Source organism: Agelaius tricolor, unplaced genomic scaffold (genome assembly GCF_023055355.1).
Source record: "Agelaius tricolor isolate 1412-34295 unplaced genomic scaffold, bAgeTri1.0.p SCAF_18, whole genome shotgun sequence".
Taxonomy (NCBI): domain Eukaryota; kingdom Metazoa; phylum Chordata; class Aves; order Passeriformes; family Icteridae; genus Agelaius; species Agelaius tricolor.
The window spans coordinates 11,060,994-11,084,416 of record NW_027269278.1 but is presented as its reverse complement, the minus strand read 5'-3'; the positions used below and the strand labels follow the sequence as shown (position 1 = coordinate 11,084,416).

At 44.4% G+C, this 23,423-nt stretch overlaps 2 protein-coding genes and 1 long non-coding RNA gene across 12 annotated transcripts in view; 2 read left to right on the top strand and 1 right to left on the bottom strand.

Annotated features, from left to right (window-relative positions):
• The window catches only part of HNRNPAB (heterogeneous nuclear ribonucleoprotein A/B), a 28,924-nt gene extending 22,798 nt beyond the window's left edge, over positions 1–6,126 (bottom strand). For all 10 annotated transcript variants that reach the window (XM_071443286.1, XM_071443282.1, XM_071443288.1 and 7 more), the window contains exons 1-6: positions 5,967–6,126; positions 5,572–5,853; positions 2,565–2,733; positions 2,321–2,479; positions 1,775–1,906; positions 41–149 (exon numbers count right to left, since the gene is read on the bottom strand). In XM_071443286.1, coding sequence (XP_071299387.1) covers positions 41–149; positions 1,775–1,906; positions 2,321–2,479; positions 2,565–2,733; positions 5,572–5,816 — 814 coding nt within the window. In that variant the 5' untranslated portion in view covers positions 5,817–5,853; positions 5,967–6,126. The remainder of the gene's footprint in view (positions 1–40; positions 150–1,774; positions 1,907–2,320; positions 2,480–2,564; positions 2,734–5,571; positions 5,854–5,966) is intronic.
• On the top strand, positions 145–3,736 carry LOC139597701 (uncharacterized). The gene is made up of 2 exons (XR_011681685.1): positions 145–329; positions 658–3,736. It is a non-coding gene; the product is annotated as an uncharacterized lncRNA (long non-coding RNA).
• Positions 6,127–12,787: 6,661 nt separating the features above from the next.
• NME5 (NME/NM23 family member 5) lies at positions 12,788–21,865 on the top strand. Its single transcript, XM_071443292.1, has 7 exons — positions 12,788–12,912; positions 13,128–14,432; positions 14,532–14,698; positions 16,091–16,296; positions 16,658–16,758; positions 17,771–17,889; positions 20,210–21,865. The coding sequence occupies exons 3-7, from the start codon at positions 14,570–14,572 to the stop codon at positions 20,279–20,281; spliced, it is 627 nt and encodes a 208-aa protein (XP_071299393.1). The 5' UTR covers positions 12,788–12,912; positions 13,128–14,432; positions 14,532–14,569; the 3' UTR covers positions 20,282–21,865.
• The last annotated feature ends 1,558 nt before the right edge of the window (positions 21,866–23,423 follow it).

Below are 23,423 nucleotides of genomic sequence, written 5' to 3'. Positions count from 1 at the left end.
TAGAATGTGTCCATACTAAAGTAGTGTGTGTGGTACTTACCGCCGCCTCTTCCACCTCTGCCTCTTCCTCCATAGCTACCTCTTCCTCCTCCACTACTGAACTGTTGCTGCTGGTACACTTCTTTTGGCTGTGCTACCTTAATCTCACACTGCAAATAGAAAAAAAGGAAGAGTCTGTGAAGTGTCTCAGAGCAGCATTGCCCCCCACCCGAGCACCTGGAGAAGCCAGAGGTTCCTCTGGAGGCAAAGGAGGTGTACGTGCTGTGCTCCTGGTCAGGTCAGCAGCACTAATGCAGGGACATCTGATTTATTCTGCCACCTGGGCTAAGGTAAGTCCCTGTCAGCCTTTCCAAGAGGCCACTGCTGTCAGGGCATTTTATCCTGCTATTCCCTACCATCAGTTTCACCATGAAGAGGTGCTGAGGAGCCACAAGGTTGCCCTCTCACCTGGCACAAGCTCCAGAACAAGGCTCTTGCTATCAGACTGCTTTACGTGACCTGCACTGAATGAACAGGATTCTGAGAAATGCACAAAAAGGAGTTTTCCTGGCAGCTATTGTACACACTACACACTGTGTATGTGGATGGACTGTACTACACCCCTACCAACACCTGAAATCACCATTTATCAAATACTAACAGACTGGCCTTTCCAAGACAGGTTCCCAGGCTGCAGTTCAAGCTGTCAGCCAATTGCCAGGTTCCTGGATCCATGCACAGTCCAAGATTAAAGCTACTGTGCTGCAAAAGGAACAGCACCTGAGCAAGCCTGGCTTGGAGTTCTTTACCACAGGACCTTTAAGGTAAATCTGCTTTTTATTATCTATGGCTATAACACAAAAGCAAGTCATAGGTATGATACAGGAATTTCTCAGCTCTCTTGGCATTTAGGCATTCATCTCTCCTGAAAACAAACTTCACTGCTAACCAGTGACTTTCCCACTGCATTAGGTTTGCCAAAATTTATATTGTGTCAAAATCAGTTTTAAACCAAATCCAAGTCTGTGTCAGACAGTATGACCCAGTGTAGTAAACTCTGAAGTTATGTGGTCAGCACTGGCCTCAGAACAAGGGAACAGGGACACCTTGAGCAAGTACACATCATTTGCCTCCAGTCTCTCTGCATTTATTGGTCCATGAGCCTCTCTCCATTAGCTATTCCCTCAGATGAGCAGTCAGCTGGTCAGAGCACCTCACACCACCCTTACAGCAGCTCCCATAACCAGCTGACCCAGCACAAGCTTCCCTAAGTGTACATTCACTCCCTGGATCCTTGTAGTGGGTTTCCATGACAAGGTTTTGGTAGCAGGGGGGCTGCAGAAAGGAGCCCCAGAGAGAAGAAAGCAGAAGCTGTCCCCCAGCAGACAGAGCCACTTTCAGCCAGGTGCTTGCAAAATCAGGCATCTACAAGGCTTTCATTATGCAAGTGCTCTATGCTGAAAATAGGCATCTACCTGCTGGATTGGCTTCCACTGCTACACAAGCCAATTTCTCCACATCTAATTAATGAATGCAGTTAGATACTTAATATACCAAAGGCCCTAAAATCCAGCAATGAAAGCCACAAGTATTGTCAAAGAGCTTTGGTAGCCTCTGTGACAGAACTTGGGGCATAACACCACTATGGTAAACTTCAAACTGTCCTTATTGCAAATTTGGCACTTTGACACAAGAGGTCTACAAAGGCCTTTTCAGGTTCTAGATGTAGAGGTATAACCCTTGAGCAAAGAGTTACAAGTCAGAGTTGCAAAGAGTTACAAGTCAGAGTTTCTACCTTGCTTCCACTGACGTTATGGAATTTTTTCTCCAAAACCTTCTTCACTGGATCCTCTTCCTTGAAAGTGATGAACACAAACCCCCTCCTTTTGTTGGTCTTTGGATCCATTGGCAGTTCAATTGCTTCAATCTGAAGATGTGAAATACTATTTTCAGACTCATGTTTTAGATGAACAGTTAAATGCACAGAAACTGGGACAGCAAAACTGTAAATTTCTTCTTTATGCATATTATGCAACACCAAAGTTGCAAGCCTTTCTATGCTAACAGTGGCTTTCAGATCCAAGATTTCCATTTTACAACTCTTCAGACTGGTGTTAACATCAGCTAAAATGCTTTGAGTTAAAGACAAGGGTCTCTAACTAGCAATGGAAGCACCTAGTGCAGTAAGTGCCACCTTTGCTCTCAAGTTGGGAAACTTCTGGATGTTACAGAAGGCTTGATACATCTCAAGTTAACTCACTTTGAAACTTGCCAATTATTAATAAACTAAACAGCAACTGGAGACTATACTTTCAGAGTTTACTAAGATATCATTACACACCTCTCCAAACTCTCCAAAGTATTCCCTGATTTTCTCTTCTGTAGCTTCTGGATTTAGCCCACCAACAAATATTTTCTTCACTGGATCCTTTTTCATTGCCATGGCCTTCTTGGGATCAATTAGTCGTCCATCTAGTCTGTGTTCTTTCTGTTCCAGAACCTAAAAGACAGTTTGGTATGATTAACTCAAGCTGAAAAGTTTCCCCTGGAAGTTAAAAGATCTAAAATATTTAGCTTAAATTCACCTTTTCAACACTGCCAGGTTCTTTGAAGAGAATAAATCCAAAGCCTCTGGATCTTCCTGTGTTAGGGTCCATCTTTATCGTACAGTCGGTTACCTCACCAAATTTGGTGAAATAATCTTTCAAGTCTTTTTTGCTTGTATCCCAACTGAGGCCACCAACAAACATCTTCCTGAAATTTCAAGGAGAGAAGAGCTATTCAGATTCAGGAAGCACTGAGAAAAGGCCATGCAGTAAGATGCTCAGTGGTACACACCTCAGCAGCATTGTCAGAACAGGACTGCCTGTTCCCAGTGCAACAACTGCACCTTGTCAAAAGCTGCTGATACTACAGAGTGCACAAGGGTGGGCTTCTCCCCCTCTTTTTGAGGGAATGCCACAATGCACCCTGCCAATTAATAAGAATAGCTTGAAATATTCCTTGCCAGTAACTTTTGTTTTAACAAATGTATTCTATAATTTGCAAGAAAGCAGTATTGATTATCAAGTACTGCCAACTCAGTTTTTGCAAAGAACTTAGGATCATTCCTCCTGCTCTGAAAGCATTCAGCAAAGAATAAGGTATCAAAAGCAAAGTATTTGAGCTCTCTTAGGTTTTGGTTAAACAGCTGTAAAAATTTTAGTCCAGGTATCTGTGACCTCCAATAACAGTCACATACAACAGATGGGACTTTGGACCTGCCTTAACTACTGTGTTAGTTGTGCACTTCTTCCTGCTTAGTTACTGACTCTAGGTCTGTCTTCATCAGTACTACAGGAGTCTCTCCATCCTCAGTTTTAATTCCAAGTAGGTGGATACAGTTCTTCCCTGCCCACTTTCCCATACAAAATACCCTCTGAAGGAGGATATCTAGCTCAAAGAACAAAATTCAGGGCACAATAGAGAAGCGAAGCTAACAAACAAAACAGTGATAGCAGGCAATAAGGAATTTTTCAAATGCTTCACTTCAAATGAAAACATTAATAACATGGCTGCATTTTCTATTTTCATAGTTTCCAAGGTAACAAACTAAGCTTTTAAAAGCATTCGAGCCTTTTTATCTAACTATAGACTGAAGCAGTTCAAGTTGTCATTACTCTTGTTTGGAGGCAACCTAGATTGACATTGGAAGGTAGCAGCACTTCAGAAATGAAACTACGCTTAAATAAAATTGGCTTTTGGTGTTTATGTGTAACTTTAATATTCAGCATCTATTTATGCACAAGAGGCAATGGGGAGGGGGGAACCTTACGGGGGGTTTTCCCTTTTTTCTTAAGCTGGCTGAAACCATATCCTTTATCTGCTGAAGTCTTTTCAGCAGAGCAAGCTGTGCACTCTCGATGAGTGCAGCAGGAAGCACCGGCCCGAATACAGCGTGTGCTTCCTGCAGCCATTACAGCAGAGCCCTGGAGGAACGGCCAAGCGAACTTTATTCAGCCTTTCAATACTGGGGCAAAGAAAGGGGCTTGGGGGACTCCTTCCCATCCCAACAGCTGCCCGTGGCTGCTCTAACCTGTACGGACTGACAGCACACCCTGGCATCGCTGACCACACAGAACAATCAAAAGATGGGAGATGACAGGAATTTGTCTGGAGGCAGCTTTGGCTGCTTTATGGCATTGCCACATGCTAAACTCACCTCTCACCACAGCACTATGGGTTACACTTTGCAATTTGCAGTGCTTTGTTTTGTAACTGGAAAAACCGATACCTAATTTAAATAACACTGCAGTTAAAACTTTTGAACCTTTGAAACTGAGACCAAAACCCCGGTATTTGGCTTTTCCTTTAGAGGTCACAAACTGGACAACTGCACCCTTAACACGCAGTCATTTTTCCCTCTTGAGTGTATTTGTGCAGCTAAACTGAAGCTTATTTTAGTACATAACAAAACACTGTAAAATCAGTGCCTTGGGCAGCACTACATTTTTCACGTACGTCAATCCCTCTGAATAAGTGATTTTCTAAGAAGTTTCATTTCATACCGATTTGGGTCTGAAGCTTGTCACCTCCTGTTCATGAAAGGAAAATACATCACCCTTTTTTCAGCACGAAATACTAGAAACATTAAAGAAAAATTCGTACAGAGCTAAAAGGCCTGGTTCGCAATCCTTCTAGTGTCTGCAAAGAGTACATCCGGCCCCAGCTCGTGGGAAGCTTGTGCAAGTGTTATTGGTTCCTTTATAGTCAAAAATCTATAACACTGGCTTCAGAGCTCTGTTTAACCTAAGGGATCTGACCCTCTGGTTCAGAGCTCAGCGGTAACAAAGGGAGTTCCAATTAAATACACGGGGTAGCCTGAATAACAAAGAACTGCTTGAGAAATAGTCAGGTAACGTTCGTGTCATTTATGCGTGTTTATGAACAGACCAAGTATGATAGGAAAGAGATTCCTCTCGTATACACAAGGATTCCACCACCAAAGCACAGCGAAACTACACTGACTCCTCCAGAAATCCCTTCCAAGACTTAAGGCATTTTCTGACAATGCTGCAAAGTAGCACACCAAAATAGCTCTTACCGATTTAAACACACCGCGCATTATCGCAATCGTGCTGGTTTTCCTTTTACTTCCCTTAAAAAATACTTAGGTTATCAACGCTGCCTTCCAAGGCCAGGATTATTTTTTATGTGCTTTACACAAAACATTCAAAATCACATCGACGCCAACAGCGATGGACCACGCGATCCCCGCAAAGTTTGAGCCAGCCCCCCTCCCCCAACAGAAAGCAACTCCTTCCATCCGCCCCTTTCGCTAAAGAGGGAAAGGATGAAGAAAACGCGGGAGAGGTAAATCCCCTTCCATTTTACAGCGTGAGACGGCAACAGCCCCGCTCGGCGCCCCTCCCCCAGCCGCCACATGGCGCCAACAAAAGGCAGCGCCAGAACAAAGGAAGCGCTGGTGCTGCAGGGCCCCGGCTCGGCGGGGCCGCTCCCGCCGCCCTTCCCGCCGGCCCGAGCGGGGCTGGGGGCGCTGCCGCCGCAGGGCCGCGCCGGGCCCGGCGCTCCGCACATGGCGCCCGCGCTTACCCCGCGTCCTCCTCGTTCTTGCTGGCGTTGATCTGATCGCCCTCGGCCCCATTCTGGCTGGCGGCCGTGCCCGCTGTTCCCGCCGCTGGGCCGGCTCCCGCCGCCGCCGCCGCTCCCGCTGCTCCTGCCGCTCCCGCCGCCGCAGCGGCCGCGCCGGTCTCGGCCTGCTGCTCCCCGGCGCTCTCGGCCGCTTCGTGCCCGTTCTGGGTGGCGCCGGCCGCCAGCTGCTGCTCCGCTTCCGACATGGTGCCCCGTCCGCAGAGGCAGAGGGACGAGAGACGCCTGCGAGAGACGAGCGCGGGTCAGCGCGGCGGCTCCTCCCCGGCCGGGCCGGTCTGATCCGGTCCGCTCACACCCCTCCCCCTTCCCGCCGCCGCCATTCCGCTCGTACTCACTTTTAAAATCCGCTCCCGATAAAACCCGGGCTGACCAAAGTCTAATTAAAACCGCCCCGGCACTGGCGCTGGAGCCGATCCCGCTCCCCGCGGCTGCTCCGCACCGGCGCCACCGCCGCCTCCCCCTCAGACACGTACTCAGGCCCGCGCCCGCGACGCGTGGCCGCCTTTATACCGCCGGAGCCTGCGCCACACCGCAACAAGGCGCATCCTGATTGGACATGGCTGCCTGTCACTCAGAGGATTTTGCTCTCGCTGCTGGCTACCCTGCTGCGGTGGGTGGGGCCACGCGGGCGAGGCGCGACCGGGAGTTGCCGGCGGGGCCGGGGATCGGGCCCAGCGATCGGGATTGGGGCCGCGCTCCCAGCACGCTGCGGGTTGGGCCGCGGCGGAGCGGGCCCGCGGTTCCGCATGGAGGGTCCGGCTACGGCCGGAGCGCTGGGCTGTGCTGTGCTCCGAGTGCCGCCCTGCTCCAGCCCGAGGTGTGTTACGGGCACTGAGTCAGTTACTCCAGGACCAGAGGTTTGCTTAATGATTCCAGCTCCGCTGGTTTTGCAACCGAGCGGGGCCAGAGTTTGTTGTTTTTAAACTTAGCTTTGGATATTACATAACTCGGGGCTGGAGCGCTGAGCACGTGCCCGGGCCTTAATTCCTTTTGCCCAAGGATATGTCAGCCTTATTGGCTGAGATGTGGGTGAGGAGTCCAGAAGACAACTACTCCCTGTAACCAGACTTTATTTTATGGTATACAGTTCATAAAGTCCTGTTTGTCCATGCCAAAGGGGCAGATTTTGCCTTCTAGATACACAGGTAAAGCTTACACATCTGTAAATAAAACTGAAAGTTAAGCCCTTTGCTTGTGGGCAAAAAGTAACAATTATTACCTAACTTACTGCAGTAATGAGTGCACACGTTAATGCTCCACCCTCTGTCAAGTATGGCTTGTGGCTCAATTTAATCTGCTCTTAAAACTCCGGAGTGCCCACAGCCACTTGTGAATTGAAACACTGGAGAAACATTTTAAGTGATCTGGTCTGGCTCACGAACTGTTCTTCAGCTGAGCTGCTTTTAGAACAATTTTTATCCTAAAACAGTAGGTCAGAATTCATCTTCAAGGATGCCTGTCTCAGCATAGGCTACTGACAGGGTAGGATATGCTATACACAAACTCTCAACCACAATTAAGTCAGGATAGTAAAGATAGTAGAGCAGGGCCAGTACACTTGAAAGTTGTAATGTCCTCAGGACAGGTTGTAGATGTTGCCTGATAGAGATCCTCATCTTTATGAGAACATATTTTTATATAGTTTCCTTCTATTGAACTTTTAATAGAATGTTAGAAGCAAATATTTTTTTATAAGATACCATAATTTATACCATGTCAGAGGAGCTTACCCCACATCCAGCAAGGGGGCTTCTTGTGATTTTTCAAGCAGCTTTGGCTTAGATTTTAAACCCCTCAGGTCTGTACCAAAGAGATGTGGTTTGTGATTAGAACCATCTGTCTGTCAGCTCCGTGCATTCCCTCAGCCTGTGCTGATAGCCTGCCTAGTGGGGAAATACCACACCTTTGTTTAAGGCACAGGGAGCCAAGGCCACGCTGAGGCTGCAGGGCTGAAGTGGTGAATGCCACTGCCCTGGTTCCCTGCCCACCTTCTTTTTGCAGCTTTTGTGCATGAAGCTGTGCCAGATGACTGCAGAAATGCATCTGTGCTGAAGTTACAAGTTTACAGACCAGAACCTGAGACTAAAATGAAACTTGCAGCACTTGGCATGGGTCTGAGAGGGTCAGCTGATGGACATAACCTGAGTGCTCTGGATTACAGATTTATAACTTAATTTTCTTGCAAGATTCACTGCCCATAACATCTGCTTTGTATTTCACCCAGTCTTGCTAAGAACGTGAATGACTGTCATCTCATTAGGACTTCTACATACTTTTCCCTTTGCTTTCTCTTCTCTTTTTATTTCTCCAGTTCTCTTTTTTGCTTTGCTGAACCTGTCTCATCCTTCCCTACCACTGGCACTTAGTTAAGTGTTTTTCTGTTTCTGACAGTGCTTTCTTCAAAGCCTTGCTCATTTCCAAATCCCCATTTCTCCTGGTCAGGTCCCTCTCAGTCTCCCACCCTGGCAATTCCAATTCCAGCAGGCCCCAGCTGGCAGGGCTCTCTGGGATTCCCAGTTGTCCCATGTTAATGGCTGTTTGATTAAACCTTTGGAGTCCCATGTCCAAGAGCAGGATAACCATGTGGTTGTAGACTGCCTAAGCAGCGTGGTTTGAGAACTGAGACAGGCCCAACCAACTGTCATTCTTTATGCATCTAGACTCCAAGGACTGAGAAATTTGAGAATATGGGTCATTGTGATTATTTTTTTGTCTCACCAGGCCCCATCATGCCACAGGTAATTTTAAAGAATTCCTCTGGGCTGTGACTTGGGTTTTGGTCTTGCTTTTCACTCCCCACTCAAAGCCTGTGGTTAATCAAAGAAAAGTACACACATACCTTCTTGGGTGGTAATTCTCCCTATATGACACATTTACTGCTGAGAAAAAAAAAACTATCATTGTTTGCCATTTTTTAATCCTGTAATTGCTGTGTTTACTCATGGTGTTAACTGAAATTCCACTGAATTTTACTTGCATATGGGCCTTCTGATCTTGGGTCTAATTCTGCTGTTCTATCAGACTTGCAGTTTATGCCAAGCCCTGCCCTTGCTGTCTGTTCATACAAGTTTTGTCCCATACCTATCTTCATTACCTCCTTTTTCTTGGTCATCCTCTCCACTTCCTCATTATTTCCCTTCTGTTGATTTTTCTAGCTTCTCTTCTAAAAAAGAAAAAAAAAGAGAGAGAAACAACATATCATCCACTGCCTTAAAACTTGGTGTAATTTCTCTGTTTCCCACATCCTATGCCTGTCTTATCTAAGTTGATTGTATCTCAGGTCACAGACTGCCTACTCTACACCAAACACCATGTTATAGGAAACTTCTGAGTTAGTCTTTATGCATATCATAAGTAAATGCATTTTATTAATAATAATAACAACTATGCAAGTATTCCCATATATTTTAATGATGGGACTGAATGTAATGGGTCAAAATCAGTATGGCAAAAAGGATTCCTTATGCTACATGGAATTAAGATTAATAGAAGATGTCTTTAAGTAGGAATTGACAATACATCTTTTAAAAAGCATTATTTAACCAATTGCCTCTTTTAATTTGTTAGATAAAAGATTTTTATTGGTTTATTAATACATCCATTTCTTCATTGTGGTAGGATCACAGTGACTACTTGCCTCTGAGCTTGGTGGCCTCAGGGACAATCCAAGCAAGCATTATTTTAAACATTGTGTAGAACAATGAAGCAGCAAACGCACACAAGTGTTTCTGCTCTAAACTTTAGGTGAAAGCCTGATACTAGATGCAGTATTTATACAGAATGTCTGTATACAGAGGAGGAGGAGCTTTATAGGAAATAAGTTGTCATCCCCAACCTCTACAGGTGTTCAACAGGAGCTCATCCTGTGCCACAAGGTGGGATAAAGCAGGAAGGTGTTTATCTGAAAGGGCAGTAGTGGGATTCAGTTGTAGGGCTGCAGGAAACAGGAGATGTCTTTACAGAGTGAAACAAAAGGTACAATGGGGTGTTGAGCTGTGAGCTTGAGGGAAGGGAGCGGAATCAAGGACAGTGCTCACCAATGCTCCTGCAGAAAAAGGAAACACGAGGGAAGAAGGGACTGACAAGCCAAGCTGAAACAGTGACTGGAGGAAAGTGAGAAAAACTGCAAAAACTAAGCTGAGACATGAGCTAGAGATGCTAAATGTGACTGAAGGGCAAACAAGAGATTGGTTTTAAGATGGATTGAGAAGCTTTCAGATAAGAGGAAGCAAAACCAAGTTTGATGGGGATTTAGGGTAGAACCCAGCAAGAGACAGAGATGCGATTGGAAGAACCTGTCAGGTGACAAGAGGCACTTACACCAAAGGCACATTTTTTCCCTTCTTCTTTTTTTTTTTAATGATAAAAGAGACAAGCATATCTCTGTGGGTGCCAGGAATCAGAGCAGACTGAATGACTAAAGCTGTGAACAAATGAAGGAATGAGTGTTGGGAAGATCAGGAATTGAAATGGGGTGAAGTTATCAGGGCAAGTGATGGAGTTACAGAAGACATGTTGATAAGCTTTTTGTTACTGCCACTTAGAGACTTGTAGACAGAGGAAGCATGAAGAGAATATTTTATCACTTTTATCTTTACAGAAAATGGCGAGATAACAAGTAGAGGAAAACAGACAGGAAGGCTTGACAAGGGTTAAGCAGCAGCAATGAAAAGCTCCCTGGGATTACAAGGGTGCAGATGAGCAGCAGAGGGAGAATTGTTTAGTTGTGAGAAGGCAGAAATGGAGGAGAGCAGGCATGTGGGAGAGGAAGTTGCCTTGATCACAGGATTTCCTGCACTGCAAGAGCATGCATGGGTGGAGCAAGCAGTGAAGGTAAGCTGCTGCTGTGGGTAGGTATGACAGTTCATCATGAAAAGAAATAAAGAGAGCCCATGGTGGATGAAAGTTTTATGTGTGGCAAGTGTATAGTTAGAACATTGCTGCTGGAGCAAACACATTTTTCTCTACTTAACAACAAAATGCAAGCAAGCTTCATTTTGAATCAGTTTTACTAGTTGGTATTACTCCTTTAGCTTTTCTTCTCTTATTTTCATCGTTTCTTTCCTTCCTTTTTAACAGTCTGCAAGACATTAGTTTTTGCACCTTCTTGCACTATCAGAGGGCAAAGCTCTGAAGTAATATTTTTTCTTAAATTGTTACTTATCTGGTGTTGCTGGTATGTAAATGCACCTGCAGCCACAATCTTTTGGTAGTATATTCCATGCCAGCTAAAAATAAGTGAGGCAACTAAGGCTTGTTAAACCGCTTAACAGATAAGATACAGCAGCCAGGCTGTGCCCTGAGAAGTGTTCAGAACCACAGTGGTTCACTGCATTGTAATTATAATTTTTGTTTTGTTTCTTTTCCTAAAAGCATATCTCTGGCCTACAGAGGTCATGGAAGGTGCTTCAGACCAGCCTTTTAGTTATCAGAAATATTATTTCAAGCTCTGTAAAGACAATAAACAGAATTATATTAACACATTGTTTTAAGGTCAGGTTTATGGAATCCAAGGCTTTAGAGAAACCTTGGAGATTCTACTACTGTTGAGCAGCTTTGTTAGGGAGCACATAATGTCATTTTCTCTTAACGTGTGGGGCCACTTTAAATTTGTGCTTCTGCATTATTAAACCATCGTGGGAAGTGCAGCAGGAGGAAACACGGGTAATTGGCTGCAGCTCCAGATGCAGCCGCTCGCTCATTGGAGAGAGGAGGATTCTCCCGAACTAAAATTAGACCATCCCCGCCCTCCAGAAATGCTTCTGGAAACAGCGAGGGGAGGAATTGTGACACAGCCTGGGGAGCCGGGGTGGGCAGGAGCTGCGCGGGCCCTGCTCCCAAACCGAGCCTCGGGCTGCCCTGTGAGGTGCTCTGGGATTCGTGTCCTGGGTGCCTGGAAAAAAAATTACACAATAAAGAAACTGCAAGAGATTCACGTTCACAGGGAAACACAGATATTAAATTCAATATTTCTTATGTAATAATAATTCTGAAGTGTTCATGCGGGCAGAGGAAGCCTTTGAACTGCTAAATTTAAGCAAGGGCTGTCAGACTTGTGCTCATTGACTTTGAAAAGAAATGAGTTGGTGAATTAACTCTGAACTAAAAAACTGGTGGACTCTTTCTATCAGGATTTGTTAAAAAATAAAACATGTTTATCTGTTATCTCTGTGAAGTTGCAGTGTTTACAATGTCTTCAAATGAAATGTTGGATAGGGTTAAAGAAACAAATGCCATGTGCCCATGTTGGTGAAGGAAAGCCTGTATCTGAATTTGTCTTGTGCACTTGGAGCCCTTATTTTTTAAGGTTATGAATAACAATGTCAGTCTTCGGTTTTTAAATATATTTCAAGGAAATACCTGCATATTTTTATTTCTTGCTTCTATATTTATATTATTCACATTACTCATGAAAAAGATCAAGGCAAAATGGGTTTTTCTTACACTAAAACCAGCTTTTGCTGTAAATTCTCTATTTCCTCACCTAACCAGGGCACATAGTGTCAGCACCTCTGGCTCCAAATCCTAGGGGACTCTTTGTCTTTCCTCCTTTACCTTTTTGAGTCTGATACCATTAAAATTTAACGCCTGCACACCTGTGTTTTCTCTCTGTCCTTTTGTCAGTGTCACCTCAAGGGTCTGAGTGCAGTTTTGGCTGAACTCAGCCGCGAGCCCCGGGTGTTCCAGCACCTGGGATCGCAGAGTTTAGTGAGCACACGGTGAGGAGAGGGGACGAGGCCCGGGGAGAGCGAGGAGCAGGGCGGCGTTGGCAGCGCCCGCAGTTATCGGGGCCGTTCCCCACCCACGCCCCGATAGCGCGGGGCCAGCTGGCCCGGCTCCACCGGGAGCGCCGGTAAACAAGCACGGGAGGTGACACCGGGGCACTACGGGTCATGGTGGGTGGACAGTGGATGCTGCACAAGCAATTCCTGCCCGTGGACAGCCCCAGAGGGCCAGGGAAATTGGGAATGTGTAGGCAGCAAACGCATTGGCACCACGGCGCGGTAAAATTTGGGGAAAATCCCCAGAGAATGCGAATCCCCAGCTCTGCTTAAAGCCCAGCTCACGATGGTTTAATGCACAAAACAGTAAAGGTTTCCTATTCGTTGCACCTTTTTTGCCCCTTAACCGTGAAGTGGCGCGGGGAGCCGCTTTAATTGGCTCGCAGCGCCGAGAGCCACCATTAGAGCTGTGGCTCGGGGCAGCGCTCGGGCTGTGAGGGAGCTCCCGCCCGCCGCCGCTGCTGAGGCGCGTCCGCAGGAGCCCTCCCCACAAGCGCTGGTAAATGACCTGGAACGGCTGCTGGCTTTTCCTTTATTCTTTCCCCGCCAATAAATCGCGCTACGGCGCTTCACGAGCGTTTGCTGTGAGCGCGTGGCTCCCTCAGCAGTTCTGAGCGTGAGGTGAAACCGACATAAAGCTGTTATTGTCAGGGAGGAATGAGGTTTTTGAGATGAGCCCCGCAGATCACGGCACTCCGCCCTTTATTCCCGCAGCACACGCGGAGCCCATCCCGGGGCAGCCACGGTCTCCCGTTGTGCGCGCCGAGCCCGCGGCGATCCCGGGCCCTGAGGCGCGCTCCGCCTCCGCCGCCATCACCGCACCGCTCCCGGCCGCCATCTTCGTCCCGTCCCGCCGAGGCCCGCGGGCGCCATCTTGTGCCCGGGGCCGGCCCCGTCATCGCCCGGCAACGGCGGCGGGTCCGGCGGAGTCCCGGAGGCCGGGATAACAACCGGGATAGCAAAGCCGGGCTGGGCCCCAAGGCAGGTGGATTTGGGGGTTACAAGCGGACTTTGCAGCAGGGAGCAGCCAGGCAGGGTCTGCGTGCCTGGGTCTGGTGCAGGGCGGATGGAGAGAGCCCGGGAGCGTGGGGACACGGCGGGCAGCGGGCGAGGGAAGGGCTGCAGGTGCCATTGTGTGCAGTTCTCTGAGGCTCTGTCAGGATCCCCCGCAGAACCTCCGCTCCCAATTCTCTCTAAAAGGTTAAGAGAGCTGAGGGTGTTTAGCCTGGAGAAGAGAAGGTTCTATGGAGGCCTTCGAACCTGTCCCAGTGCCTAAAGGGGCTCCAAAAGAGATGGAGAGGGACTTGGGACCAGGAGAGGGAGAGGCAGGAAAAGGGGGATTGGCTTCCCACTGACAGAGGGCAGGGTTAGATGGGATTCTGGGGAGCGGTTCTTTAAGGGTGATGAGGCCCTGACACACGTTGTCCAGTGAAGCTGTGGCTGCTGCATCCGTGGAGGTGTTCAAGGCCAGGTTGGATGGGGTTTGGAGCAATCTGGGATGGTGGAAGGTGTCTGTCCCTGGAAGGTGTCTGTGGAACTGGATGGTCTTTGGGGTCCCGTGATGAAAGGGTTACAAATGGACACACAGGTCTGTCAGAAGCCCCCTCACTGGTTCCACCACTCACAACACAATTCTGTGCTCTCAGCTTGCCAGTGCATCTGCTCAGTCAGAAAACCAGCACTTTGTCTGGAGCCCATGAATATAGGAATTAAATAACCATTGAGAAGTTACCCCGAGGCCTACGGTGAACCAGCTCCAAGTCATTAGTCCCACCCACAGACCTCATGTGTGAGGATACAGATCTGGGGTTTGAAGGAGCCCATGGTGGATGGAGGGTGTGGGAGCACAGGGAGCCCACATCAGGGTGTGTGATATACAATCCTCATACATTGTCCAACTTAGTGAATAACAAAATTAAATTTTGGCCTTCTCTTCCACAAAATGCCACTGCACTGAAAATGGGAATGTGAACTACAGAGTGCTAACTTGTCCAGAGAACATCTCATGGATTTTGTGAGGTGGGTGTGACCCTTTCTGTTCCTGGAGTACATGGTGAGTGTCACCATAGGTGACTGCAGTAGACAAATTCCAAATGTCATGTGCTGGTTTTGTTGCAGTACAAAAGGGGCAAGTGAATTCTAACTTAGAAGCCAGGATGGAGGTCTTAATGCCTGATCCTCAGATTTATGTGGAAAGAACTCTGGCTATCATCAAACCAGATATCATTGATAAAGAAGAAGAAATAGAGGATGTCATTCTCCGATCAGGATTCCACATCCTTCAGGTAACAGTCTGTGCTCCAAAGAAAATAGCTGTAGTTTATAAGTCAGGAAAATATTTAACTTCTAGCAATCAAGCCAGTAACTAAAAGCTTGTGTGTCCAAAAATCGATTAATGTTCTTCATGTCATTAAACATTGCTGCCAGATTCTGTAAGGAGATGCTTTTTGGTGCATGGGATGGAACAGAGAAGACCATCTGTATTGCTGACCACAGGAAAACACAGGCTTTATTAATAAACTCAGATGTAGCAATCATATGGAACAGATGTGTGAGCTTTGGAGCAACTCTTTGGAGAGTATATCATTCAGATCTTGCAAGATTTTGTGCAGTGTGCAAGTGGATATTAGATAATTAATTGGATTCGATAGTTGGCCAGTTGCAGCCTAGCTAATTTTTTGTTTCCATTGTTTTTACGGTAAATAGATTTTATGAATATTGAAATGAGCTTATGAATATTAAAATATGCCTGGCCGGGCGGCCGCTGGGGGGCGCTGCTCCCTCGCACCTGTGGGCGGCAGGGGCCCCTCCTCCTCCTCCCCGCAAAGTCTTGGCTTGGTTTGGTTTGGTTTTGGTTTGTTTCGTTTCTTTCACTTCCTCCCTAACCTCTCTGGCTGTTTTATTTATGTGCATTTATTATTTGTATTTATTTATTTTTGGATCTCTTGGAGCTACTCCAGAAGAGTTAATGAGGATTCTCCCTGGTCTGCAGCCCCCCTGCTCATCAGAAAATGAAACAAAATAGATTTTTTATTTATCTAATTGCAATATGTTAGTAGAGTCTTCTGATGTCTGCAGTGACTTTTGACACCAAAATTATTAGGACTCTGAGTATATGGAACTCTTGTGTTGTACAAGTTTGAGCTCAAAGAACCCACTTTAAATTTTTTTTGTTGACTGTGGTTTCTGATAAGTTCCCAAAGTTGTCCTGATCCTGGCCACCTGCAGGCTAGGCAGCTATTGGGAGAGTCACAGAGCACTGAATGAAAAATAGAACAATTGCATAATTAACAGTGTGGGCTGGAGAGAAACTTCTTTAAAAGTAGAACATTATGCTGTAGCAGCTGAGTAATAAAATCCTGCCCTTGTAATGCTCTTCACTTTTTCTGTACAGTGCTCTGTCATCTGGCAGCTACAATGGCTGTAGTTTGCCTGGGCTAAAATCACATCTTACTCAAATGGGCTCTTTCCTTAATTAACTTGGAAAACTTCTCTTTGTTACTCTCTATCTAGAAGAGGATCATATCTGGTTAATCAGAGGAATTTCAGAAGTTACTCTGTGTTCTGCACTTGAAGATATGACTGCAGGAGAGGACTGTATGCTGCCTTTAATGCTCTAACCTGTTTCAATGTAGCAAGCAAGTTTAATTCTTTTTTTTTTCTTCTACACTTTATAGAAACGGAAGCTCCAGTTAAGCCCAGAGCAATGTAGCAACTTCTATGCAGAACAATTTGGAAAAATGTTTTTTCCTAATTTAACAGCTTATATGAGTTCTGGTCCTATAGTTGCTATGGTTCTTGCTAGAAATTGTGCAGTCTCATACTGGAAGGAATTGCTTGGACCATCCAACAGCCTAAGAGCTAGGATAACTCACCCTCACAGGTAACTCACTGACTGGCCTTGGGCAAGTCACTAGGATTATTTTGTCATTCTTTGGATTGAGACCAGAATTCATTTTTTAAAATGTATTTGTTTGTACAGTACAGACACAGGCTTCTTATCACTTCAGTTTTCTGCAACAGCTTTTCACTGTTGTTTTTCAGTATGCAAATTTCACCTATTTTATAGGGAATTCTGAGTGTATGAATATTAAATTTTAGGTAGCTACTTCTTATGTTTAAAACAAAAGCAAGCCAATGTCTTGTTAATTAGTCCATAACTCTTGCTTTTCTGTGCTCTCAGGCTGCAGAGGCTTGGAAGGGATTGCAGTTGCCCTCCAAGCAGTTATCTCCCTTGTTTTCAGCTTAAGAGCACTCTATGGCACTGATGAGCTGAGGAATGGGCTCCACGGCAGTGTCAGCATCTCCTCAGCAGAGAAGGAAATTCGGTTCATATTTCCAGAAGGTAAAATGGTGCAGTTGGTTCAGTGCCATTCCTGGGGGGTTGGAGCTCTTCCCTGTCCTGCCCTGACTCCAGATACAGCTGATTTAGGAGAGGCTGGGTTTGTTTGCTTTGCAGGATTGTGGGTCTCTTTATGTATAAACTGACATTTTCTGCTATGAAAGGCTTACCAAAAATCTGTCTGAAGAGCCAGTGTATTTACAGAGATTGCTTCCACTTTTCAAACTCTGCTCTGGGAACTGGAGCAGTCAAAGCTGGTAAATGAGAAGAAATGGGAAGCTATTGCACTCCAGCAAGTGTTTCTGGCACAGTCAGCCTTGGTTGACTTGAGAAAACTGACTCTTTTCTTGGATTCAGGCTGAGTAATTACTATTCAAAAGCAGCTGCATGCTCACATGACAGTGCAATTCCAAAGTGAAGTGCCAGAGAAAAGGGCTTTAGAACCTGGAAAGGCTGCAAGAGGATCTCTGGTTTGTACTGTGACAGGATTTGCTCTTTGACAGAAAGATGCACGTGAAACTGCTAGAAAAAGGTGTCTACTGATACTTTCTGTCAGCTGTATCAGTGAATTTAATAAGATATGTTGCAGTTCCTTACAAACCTTACCCATTGTGTAAACCATGTCTCTTCTCACCCTGACAAACAGAGCAAGACTAAAGGTGACATTTTTAGGGTCTTCAGAAACCAGCTTCACACTAGAAGAAGAAAGTTCTAAACATGGGATATACAGTTTGTCTTCTGCCCCAAATGCATCTTCAAGGATTCAGGTTTTCCCCAGATGATCTGACTTCCTCCCTTTTCACAATAGACTATAATTAGTACAGTTACCTCAGGGACATAGTAAAGAAGTTTAGGGAGTTTCCTTGCAGTGTGTTGTGGGAGAAGCTATAACACCCATGATCTATTATTACCTTACTAAGGAAAAGAGCAGCTGACATACAAACAGCCTTTGAAAGGATGTTGTGTTTCATCACTCCAGAGGCTGCTTTCTAACAGCTGTGCTTCCTCCCTGCAGCAATCTTGGAGCCACTTCCCACTGGACAGAGGGCTCGGGATTACCTGAACCTGTATGTGAAGCCCACGCTGCTGGCAGGGCTCACTGCCCTGTGCAGAGAGAAGCCAGCAGACCCCATGGTACGTGCAGGGTCCAGCTCTGGGTGCACTCACTTGCTCTCAGTAACTCCCTGTTCATAGCAGAGCTGCTCTGCTGGTGAAGAGCTGTGCTGTTTTAGCTCTCAGCTGATGAGATACTCTAATATGTGGTTTCAGTAAGTTGGTTTGTTTGTTAGAGATGACACAAGAGTGTGTTTTAAGTCCCTAAACAAAAACAGTTTTCTTACATCTGGAAAAATGTGGTTAATGTATTTTTGTTAAAGCTCCAGTCATTCACACCAGTAGTTATTTAAGCATGCAGATAATTAATCTGTGCAAGTTGCTGGCAGTTGTACAGCAACTGATGTAATGATTTTACATCATTATCACATTTATAGTCAACATTGCATTTTTCTAAAGGATATTTTTCAGAAAAAAAAGCCTTAAAAATCACTTGGGATGTTCCTATGAACTATGTGATATACATAAGGCCATGTTTAATGTACTTTGATTGTTCCAGCTTTGTAACCTGTTTACTTTATCTGTATGTCTGGCCTTGTTACCATAGAAATCTAGAAAACAGAGATGAAGTCCATTCCTTTGCCCAAAGGCCAAACCAATTCTATCTATTCCTAACCTAACAAATGTGTGTCTGGCCTGTGGTTTAGCACTCCAAATGATGGAGAATCTACAGTCTCCCCAGGCAATCTGTTTCAGTGCTTAATTATACTTGTTAAAAGCTTTCACTAAAAGATAGCCCAAATCTCCTGGCTCCAATTTTAAGCCCATTACCTTTTTTTCCTTTTACTATCCCCAAAAGACATTGGAGACAATGTAATATCATTTTTTTAAGCAACCTATTGCATATTTGAAGAGTATTCTCATTTTCTTTCCCTTCAGTCTTCTCTTTACTGTATTAAATACTGATTTTTTTTTTTTGTTGTTGTTGCATGTCCCATCTTTCTAACTCATTGTTTTGGCTTCCAGTTAATCTGCATTCTTAGCATAATTTTCTAGTCAATTATGAGGTATCTAACAGTAACTTCATCGAGACAGTGCTTTCCTTCCTTGCTTGTAAGAAAGCTGTATGAAGCAGTGTCAGCAGCTTTGCTAAAAACATTTTATTTGCACCTTCTTTGTTGTCCATAATGTCTGTGACCTTGTAACAGAAGGAAAATAGTGTTGATTTGATACAGCTTCAGAAATAGATATTGCCTATTGCTTTTCAGTTTGTTTTCTGCTAGTTGGCTTACAGGGAGACTGTTGGAATGCTTTTTTTCCTGTATCCTTTTCTTCTTTCCTCTCCTTTTGCAGATGGCATCAGAAGGTGTCTGTGCACTCAGAAATACTTGCTGTCAGCAGAGGTTTTCTCAACCAGTTCCTTAAGCAATACAGGATAAATTAATTTGGTTCAAATGATTTGAGGATTTCTTTTTTTCCAAAGTAGTTTTCCTAGGAGGTTTTGTGTTTTGGGCTATTTTGTTTGTTTTCCATTTCTGTCTTGGGTTCTTAGTACTGAGCTGTTGTTGCTTTACCTGTCCTAGTGCTCTGCTTGGCTCTCCCTTTGCAAACCTTTTACTCGTGGTAGTAAAAGCAGAGCGTTGCTTACCTTGCCTGTCTGCTGTTCTGTCAGCTCTTCACAGTGTGGTATGAAGTTTGCTGTTCTCAGCATTCCAGAAACCACTCATCAACAGCCTGGTGAAGTAAATAAGGATGTGTTAAAAACTTTGCTTTACAAGTGGAGAAATCGAGGCAAAAGGTTAATTTGCCTAAGGCCAGCCCCAGACTGGCAGATGGAATTAGGACCCAAGGCATTCCTGACTCCCACATTCTCATTTAAGTACAATGCTGGAAAACTTAAAAGATGAATTTCAAAATGCAACCATGTTTGGGTTTTAGGTACTGTAAGGTGGTTCAGTGCAGAAGGCTGGCACTCTTAATGAATGATTACTGGATGAAGTATCTCTGTGTTGTCAGCAGTAACATTTCATTAAGCAGTTTCATGCATATACTGCAGCAGCATTCCAAAACAGAGCTGGCTGAATTATTTGAACTATGGCTCAAATGGTCTTATACTTTCACAAAGATAAACATTGCCAGGACAAGTTGTCTTCTAAAGGTCATGGTGCATAAGCAGTATAGGCTGGGAAGATTTAACAGAACATTTTTTAAAAACAGGTCATCTGCATGTCCATTTCCTTCTTAAAGGACTGAATTTTGCAGCACAGTAGGAGAGTATCTGTAGCAGAGCTTTCAAATAATGCTTTTATGTATAATAATGCTTTTATAATATTCTGCTATGAACTTAATAGAAAGCAAGAGAAAGCTGAAAGCGTTTGGGTTTTGTGTTTTTTGTTCACAGATTTGGCTTGCTGACTGGCTGATTGAACACAATCCTAATAAACCTAAGCTACAATATCACATCTCTCAGTAAGAGCATCAGCAGTGAGAGCCTGGTGGAAAGCATCTCACACATTCCAAGTTACAGATGTGTATTGTCATTTTTGGGTGTCCTTTGACTCTATAACCAACACTGTCTAAAGTAAATGCATTTGTCATAACTGCTTGTGTCCTCATGGGATAAATAACCCTACACTTAACCAGGATGTAGTGGTTCTAATACCTTCTCTACTGACAAAGGGAATGTAGAATTACACAATAAATTTATGGCATTGGGTGATTAGAAAAAGACAATGTTCTCAGTGGGTGTGACTTACTGCTGTTGTCCACATTTTTCTTAGGCTGTGTGGGAGAACAAAATCATTTACAGCAGTGTGGATTCCCAAATGAAATCCACCTGGCCTGTGCTTTGTGAAGCCAAAGGTTGTGTTTCAGCAATTTTTTAGCATAAATTCAGTTATGAAGGGAGGTACTTGGATATAATGTAGAAAACAATTACTGGAGGCATGCTATCAACTTTGGAATTTTAATTGCTGATGACATCACCCAGCTAAGGTTGTCCTTGAAGATGATTCACTTGAGTCTGATGTATTTTGTCAGAATGTAATTTGAAGGACTTATTTGAAGGTACATTCAATGCACCTTTCCCAACTTGGTGGCAAAGGGCTCAGGGACTATAAATAACGAGAAGATGTATTTTTGTCAAGGACCAAGGTTGTCTTCCAACATTTGTTTGCAATAAAGGTGCTTAATTGGAACAGCTCACCTTAAGAGTGTTTTCTGTATTCTCCTGCTCCTAAATGTACACAAATTTCTGTTGTTTTCCTCAAACTTTCATGTGTTCTGTTGAAGAATTTCACAAGAGTGCTGCTCTTCCACAGGCAATGGGTTAATCCCATGCTATTGCCTTTATGAAGTAACTAAACTGTTTTTTGGGGATGTGGGGCTTTTTCATTTTCTTCAAAGAGCTGTACTTATGCTGTTAACTTCAAGCTTTGTACCTTATGGTTTGACTGGCTATAATGAAGAAAACTGTAATTTTCATAACTCCGAAATAAGAGTATGCTTGACTAATACTAAATAAACAAGCAATTTCATAATTTGTTTCATGAAAAAACTTGCTTCCCCAATTTGTGTAATTATGAGAAACAGAAGTCATTTCTCTGTAACATCAAACTTTGTTGAAGTGAATTGTTTATCCTCTCAGTGGAATAAGCCACTATTGCCAGCCCAGATAATAAACATTTAGAAACTGGTCCCTACAGTACCAAAACCTAAAAATCTTGGGACTGCCAAGATAAGGAAAAAAAAAGAAAGCTCAAACCCTCAAATAATGAAGAATAAAAGTATGAGGTGGTTAGAAATACAGTAAACAGATCTGTTTTCAACCAGTTTATTTTGCCTATAATTATTGTCCCCATATGTGTCTGATTGCTCCAATTACATTTGTGCTTTGTGGTTTCCTGTCAGCCAAATAAAAAAATACATTTTCTAAAGATGTCAGAAATGAAAATCCAGTAAATTCACAAGGCATTCCCCTGTATTTGGTTAGTTACTATGACATTTGCCTGCTTATTTTGATGTGCTACTGTTTGACAATAAATACATCTTTAATGTTCCTGCTGGAGTTTTCAGTTTTGTTTTTATGCCAGAGCTGTGTTGTGTTGGATGAGAGTGGGTGGGTCCTTACCCGGGGGGCGGGAGCCAGGACAAAGGCAGCTGGGGTTGCAAATGTCCCCTTTGTCACCCACACAGCACAGACTCTGTCATTCAGGTGTTCATCTATCATGGAATTATTCTCTCCTGTGGGAGCTAACACCTTCAATTGCTGGCTGGTGTTTGCTTCCATTTTCCTAAGAAAAGGTGGAAAGAGAGAAGCTGCCTTTATGCCATGGGTGCCATCGTGCCTCCCTGTGTCCCTGCACACAGGACAAGTCTTGATCAGCAGATGTCACAGCTGAGATCCCGAGGAACTGCATTGACAGGGGTGTGGGCAGAGGGTCAGTGCCGGGAATGTGAATGGCTGAGCTGCCTGATCCCGTGGGGGGAGCTGTGACACCACAGGAGAGGCTGGTGGGGCATGTGCTGCTACATTTCTTATGGACTTCGGGCTTTTTATTTAGCCCAGAGTGGTACAGGCTTGGCCAGGGTTATAAATCTGTTGCACAGAAAATGTAGCTTTGGGAAAAAAACCCAGATTAACTGAAAGATGTGTTTCCATTTGATGTCAGCAAGGTGAGATATTCTCTGTGGGAACAAGTGACCTGTCCTCTCCCTCTGTCAAGCCAAAATAATTACCTTGCCTTTTGAGTTCTGTTGGGCATTTTTAACTTTGAGGGAGTTCATTTTAGTTTTACTGCCTGAGTGCTGGAATAGAGCTATGTCCATAAAATGAGCAGTTCAGTCTGTTTCCCATAATTCTGTTTTTTCAACAGAGCTCCTCCTGGAACTTTGCTTATCATATGCTTGCTATCACCTGCACTGGAAGTTGTTCTTGGAACTATACAGATTGAGCTAGTCTTGAAGTATGTGATTGTTCAGCCTTCCTGTCTCACAAGAGATTTATTATCTTCAGGAAGAGTTAAACTGCCAGGAACCTTGGACATACTTTAAAGATGGCAGAAGCCTCAGCCAAAGGCAGTTTCCCATTGCCTGCATCTATCAGAGCATTCCAGCGTGCCAAGCTTCAGAAATGAGTCCCTGGCCAGAGCTTGGGACTGTCATTCAGGAGATTTAAGATTGTTTCATGGAGATTTGCAAACTCCTGCTTTTGTCATGTAGGAAAAGAAGAGAAGATTTGTGTTTATTCCTTCATTTAAGCTATTAATCCTGACCATCCTTTGAACAGTTGATGAGGGTCAGTGTTCAGTCATTCAGTCAGAGTATTCAGATCAAGATGATTTGTGTTCTGCACAGTAAATGTTGGCTATTTTTGGTGGTACCCAACAACAGCTCATCCTCTGTAAATGTGAGAGTGGTTCTTCAGTTTCCTTTAAAAAAACAAAATCAGAAGATAAATATTTTTTTGTTGTTGGAAAGACTTTTTGCACATCATATAAAGATCATCATAAAGAGATAACTTGCAATTGTTTTTGCAGTGCTATTTCCTTTTAGTAGATTTGTCATTGGACTAGAAATAGGACTTCAGTCCTCTCTACTAAAAGCAAAGCTGTTTT